At 40.0% G+C, this 6,000-nt stretch overlaps 1 protein-coding gene across 1 annotated transcript; it reads left to right on the plus strand.

Moving 5' to 3' along the window:
- The first annotated feature begins 4,310 nt into the window (after window positions 1-4,310).
- Window positions 4,311-5,093, plus strand: LOC135635332 (zinc finger protein 3-like). Its single transcript, XM_065146340.1, has one exon. It carries the CDS (start codon window positions 4,311-4,313, stop codon window positions 5,091-5,093), a length of 783 nt encoding a protein of 260 aa, XP_065002412.1.
- Window positions 5,094-6,000: the final 907 nt, after the last annotated feature.

Genomic DNA, 6,000 nt, shown 5'->3' on the forward strand with positions numbered 1-6,000 from the left:
ACGATAACTTTGAGCCAAACTACAGTCATCTTGATGATGATGTATGGTTAACTTAGGGAAGCATGGCTAACTTGGAGTTGCTGATGCGACGACCTTTGAGGCTTGGTTGACTTGGGGATGCAATCGACTTGAAAATGCACCTTCTAAGCCTTGGTTGACCTAAAGGATTTACAATTGACTCGAGGAAGTAATCGTTTTGAAGAAGCATGATTGACTTCAAGTCACGACAGCTGCCTTATTGACGTGACTTCCTTGATGGCTTGAACAACTTGAAAATATGGCAAGTGTGACCAACATAAAGTCACAACCAACTTGAAGAGGCATTGTCGTCTTAGAGTTGTGATTGTCTTGTCGATGTGGCTCCACCATTTTCAGAACATATAATTGACTAGAAGAATCAAAACTGGCTTGGCGATTAAGGTGTAGATATCTTGATGATGCATTAGCGACTTGATGAAGGAATCAACCCTAACTTGGAGTTGCGGTTGCCTTGACAACACGAATGCCTTTAAGGCTCAACCGACTTGAAGATGAAATTGACTTGAAGAAGCATTGCCGGCATGAGTTGCAAACAACTTGATGACATGAGTGCCTTGAGGGCACAATCATCTTGAGGATACATGATTGACTTGAGGAAAAATTGACTCGAAGAAGCATTGTTGACTTCAAGTCATGGCTATTTTGATGACGTGATTGTCTTGAAGGCTCAACTGACTTGGTCACATGACTGACTTAAGAAGCATAGTCGACTTAAAGAGGCAAAACCAACTTAAAACTAGGTTACGACCATCTTGATGATATCATTACCTTAAAGGCATGACCATCTTAGGGATGTTGCTGACTTGGTTATGCCGAGGTGCACCTATATTGTCAAAACAAGACATGTCATGGTTTGAGCATGATGACGTGTAAAGGTTATTAACACCTCGTCATCACGTGGTTGATACCTTAGTGTTATATGACTAATATCTCTCAGTATCACATGGTCAACATTTTGACAACACGTGATTGATGCAATATCATATCATGGATGTTATAATCACATTCACGATCTCAATATATCCTATGAATTTATGGTGTCATAATTATGCTTGGTCTCGAGGAAGGGCCTAACTGCCCCCAACATTAAGTCACGTCCCAAGCATAATAGTTTTAATATCCCACTATAAAATATCATTTAGGTGTGTTCCCTAGCTCTTCATGTTCTTAAGCTCCACTATATTTGACACTTAGAGGCTTAACATTCAGCCGACGCCTTATAGCTAAAACTAACTTAAGCATTGAAGGGGCTTTATCCCGACATAGTTTTTGCAGGGTTTGACGCATCCTAAATCGGATGGATTTAACACTTTTTGACACCAAACTAAGATAAATATGAGATAAGATCTCGATCGACTCCGAATCAATATCTACTTTTTGACACCAAACTAAGATAAATATGGGATAAGATCTCGGTCGACTCCGAATCAACATCTTAATCAAATTATACTTATATTTTTATTTGGTAATAAAAGATTTCAATGTGTTCTCCAAGGACATGGGTAAAAGTGTTTGATACTTGGTTCCAAAACCGAGGCACATCTTGTCTCCCGAAATGATTCAACTTCTCAAGATAACAAAGGCTAATGTTGAGAAGGTTGTTTGTTTTCATATCACTTCACCTTCTTCTTCTTCTTCTTCTTTTTTTGGCATGAGGCTTTAAGGGGAATATGTTAAACTACCTTTAAAACAAGTCATGGAGTGTTACTAGGGGGCCTCTACTTGACCATCAACTAGAGGAATCTGGATGGTTTTAACCTATATACATGGACGAACACAAAAGGATGAGGTTCAATCACTTGTCGGGCTTCCTAATTGAACCTCGAGGCATAAGATGCCAAAGTTTGATCTTCACCTTGCCGATCGACGAGGAGAGTCACGACAATCCTCTTCGGGTTATGGCTACTGATGAACTGGAGTTTAAATGTTATTGTCAATTATCGAAAGAGCATGAAGGAGGCTAGTAGCATATTGGAATATCATTCCTTAACATTTTTCTACAAAAAAGGTGTAGATAGAGTCATACTTATGTGCATTAGAAGTTGTATATAGAGTGATTTGTGCTTTAAGGTCCACTGTATGATGTATAGGATTTTTGCTTCCATCAAATGATGTATAGGATATTAGAAGTTGTAGGCTACAACAACCGGATCTCCTGAGAGAAGGAGATGATCCATAGGCAACCTCTTTTCTAGGTCGACTTATATGTCTCATATCATTGAGATCTACTATGTGCAATCACCAGTTATAGAAGGAAGATTGTGAGTGTCTATATCATGCAGGTCAAAGCTTGGACTGATTGCATAAGTCAAAAGAAAAAAACAGACCTCGGTAAATATAATGATTTGGGTCATTGAAGTCAACACTAGTAAAGGCAAAGGAAATTATGTGCCAGAATCGAAACCAAAAGTCACGCAAGAGTTTCCTGATCGACTCACTCTTGGTTTTTTGATTTTGACTTTTTTTATCGTATTCATTTTCAATTGCTTTTTTTAGAATCAATCTGTTATATCCGACTCCTTTCTCAAATGTTGTAACATTTGAAAACCGAAAGCCTCTCGATAAAAGAGGATCTATACTCTCCCATATTGGTACATTTGTACTAGATCATCGTCTTCATAGATCATATAAGTTCTCTCTAGACGACATGACGCATAGAATGTCATGATTTTTTGGTAAGGTTGAGCCTATATCTTCCAAGTCCATATGGTACGATCTCCAATATGATCGACAAAATCTTACCGTATCGACTTGTGACACTAGAAGAGGTTAATCATCGCTTTCCTATTATAGTCCTACTCTGCTTTAAAACAACACGAGTCTTATCGGGATAGGAGTTTCCTTCTCTTACCCTACAACATCAATCATATATCACAATTCTCCGCACATAAATCGTACATAAAAGAGACATCATTCTCCTTGATGCGATAATTATGCACCAATAAAACAAAATAAAAGTAAAAAAAGACTCGATGCTGATGGACACTTCCTCTCTTTTCCTTCTATCCTCGAGTAGCTCCTTCTAATTCTCGAACAAATTGTACTTGGAGAAGATACTTGCACTAATTAGATCAAATGCATCTTTCAGATGCATTCTCCTCCTCCCCCATCTCGATACGCATCATTGACAATGCTCACATGCAAATCCATGTGTGGGTTTTCTTCTTTTATCTGCATTAGTTCCCATACTGGTACGTAAAACCTCGACATGTCCATAGTTTTCCGCCCCATGTTTTATAGGAAATAGAGACATAGTTTTTGCAATCACTACCTGCCATCCCAATTGCACCAACATACTTTCCATATACATATATTTTGGCCAAATGTCCTTTAACATGAGCAACTTGTGTATATACATATGTCTCCTGACCAATATTTTCATTGCAGATGTAAGTATAATTCCTGAAGACATAAATTGATGGACAAATGGCAAAGTTTGTATGTGAATGAACTTGAATTTAGTCCTGGCGATTGCAAGAACACTGCAAGGAGTTAAAGACATGATCCCAAGAAGCACCAACAAGTAATATTAATTGCGTGGATTGCAGAATTGGCAAGTTACTTTGCTGTTATGTCATATGAAACATAAGCATGGAGTTACTAAGACAACTATCAGTGGGAGTAGAAAGGGGATGAACGTATGGTTTAAGGAAAGAATAGGTGTCCGGATTTACAAATCCATAGTGTCTAAAGATTTCCTCCGATCGCTGTAGGATCTTCTTGCAATCTAGACATGTTTTGTAAGCTTTTTGTGTTGGCATGCGGCAGACACCCCTTCGGAACCAGTGGGTTTCCATTCTTTTGAGCTTGCCATAATCCTCCACCTCCTAGTATAAGAGGAGATGACTGCCACCATATCTCATCACCCACCAGATACTGCTTCTCCACTGGGCTTCCATCATCATCATCGTCACAGTGGTGTGTCTTGTCTTCTGTTATCTACTTTTCCTTGGTCTCTTTCTCTTTCAGTCTTTGATCTAATCATCCATGTTGGTCACATGTCCATGGAGCGTTTGATGTTCAGGTAAATTGGTGCAGAATCTCCTCACTGATGTTTCTGGGGAGATTCATCTGATGCACATGTACTTGCGATGCTGCATTTGCATGCATTTACGACGTGAATCATGTCTTACTCTCGGGGGTTGTGTGCTCGGATGTACTTGTCGTGACCTAAATGTTTTATTACCTTGGGTGTCTTTCGTCTATGAATCATGTAGCCAATGTGAATGCATTAACCTAATCAGTGGGGCTTCAGATTGTCGCAGATCGAAATGCCGAACGAGGAAGAGACGGCGAGGGGCGAATTGGTAGAGCAAGCAGAGACCAAAGAGGAGGAGAAAAGGACGTTCAAGTGCCAGTACTGTGACCGGATGTTCACGAGCTCGCAAGCCTTGGGCGGCCACCAGAACGGCCACCGCAGGGAGCGCGACGCTGCCAAGAGAGCGGAGCACGAGGCGGAGTTCTACGGCATGCAGGTACCAGCGGTGCCCATGCTGCCGTCCACCCCATATATGCAACCCCATCACTCGTACATGCACGCGGCCAGAGCGCAGTACGTGCCGCCCTTGCACCCGACGCCGTACCGCTCCATGCCGAGGCCTTCCGCCGGCTACCAACCTCATCTTCATCATCATCATCATCATCAGCATCATCCCTACAGCTTCCACAACTACGGCGACGCGACCATGAGGATGGATCCGAGGTACACCTCAAGGCAGTCTTTTCTGGCTTCTCCCTACGGTGATCATCTGTCGAGAGAGGAGGAGCAGTGGAGGATCGCGCAGTGGCAGAGGAGCTACCACCCTAGATACGGCGGTGTTCTTAGGGCGACGAGGCCTGAGATGGCACAAGCGAGAATGGAAAGGCCATCGGCACCCACAAGAATGGATGGGCCATCAACATCCACAAGAACGGACGGGCCATCAACTTCCATAAGAATCGAAGGGCCATCATCTTCCACAAACTTAAGCCTGGCATTCAAGCAAGACCGTGTGGGGGCTCCGGATGCCAAGAACGCCGGTGACGAGGAGATAGACCTCACACTGCATCTTTGATGCCACTCTCTTTCTACTGTGACTCACTCATTTGTTTCTCTCTGCTTCTGGTCGTCATAGTTCTCCATCATGAATCGTCGCTAAGATCATTCTTGTAAGAGCAATCGTGTATTACATCTTCAAAACATTGTTCTTGCGGTATACACTATGATACTCATTATGCATTATATATAATTTTCATCATTTAAAGAATAAGTTATTCGAGATGGGATTTGATTCAAACATCGCACAATTTAGACCAAGAAACTTACGATAAACTGCTAAAGTCTTTACATAATTATGATTAAATAAAATATCTAATGTACTTTTTCTTCGTTTTGTCTCGCTTAACTTCAACTATTTCCTTATATGAATAGTTGGATATTACATAGTTATTATTGGCTCAATTGCATTTTTAGCCCCTACATGTTCATATTTTTCATCTTTTCTCTCTCTCTCTCTCTCTCTCTCTCTCTCTCTCTCTCTATATATATATATATATATATATATATATATAATTACATTACTTGGCTATTGTTTGATTGAAAGGATATTAAAACTTTGATGGATATTAGTCCCTCTGAAGACTATTAAAATGGTAAAATGTTAAAGGCATGCTGTCCTTTTTATGTTTTGAATTTTGAATTAATTGTTGATAATTATGATTAATAATAATTTACTTTAAGTTGATGTTAACGACAAGTTATTTGTAGAGAAACTTAATAAGAGGGAAATTATTGTTTTGTGACTTTGCACGGATAAAGATGTAAAAAAAATAGTATTAAATATTTATATAAAAATTAGGCAATTTTCGAAAAAACAAGTCCTATTTTCATAATGCTCAAACTCAGCCTATCTTTTTCAAATGCTCAAAATATCCTCATATCAAAAAATAATCACATCAGACTAATTAGTCAAATCGGTCTAA

The sequence above is a fragment of the Musa acuminata genome, chromosome BXJ3-4 (genome assembly GCF_036884655.1).
Source record: "Musa acuminata AAA Group cultivar baxijiao chromosome BXJ3-4, Cavendish_Baxijiao_AAA, whole genome shotgun sequence".
Classification (NCBI taxonomy): Eukaryota; Viridiplantae; Streptophyta; class Magnoliopsida; order Zingiberales; family Musaceae; genus Musa; species Musa acuminata.

Bases quoted from the DNA above. Each gene is read 5' to 3' on its own strand.
- LOC135635332 (XM_065146340.1), top strand. From the start codon at position 4,311: ATGCCGAACGAGGAAGAGACGGCGAGGGGCGAATTGGTAGAGCAAGCA.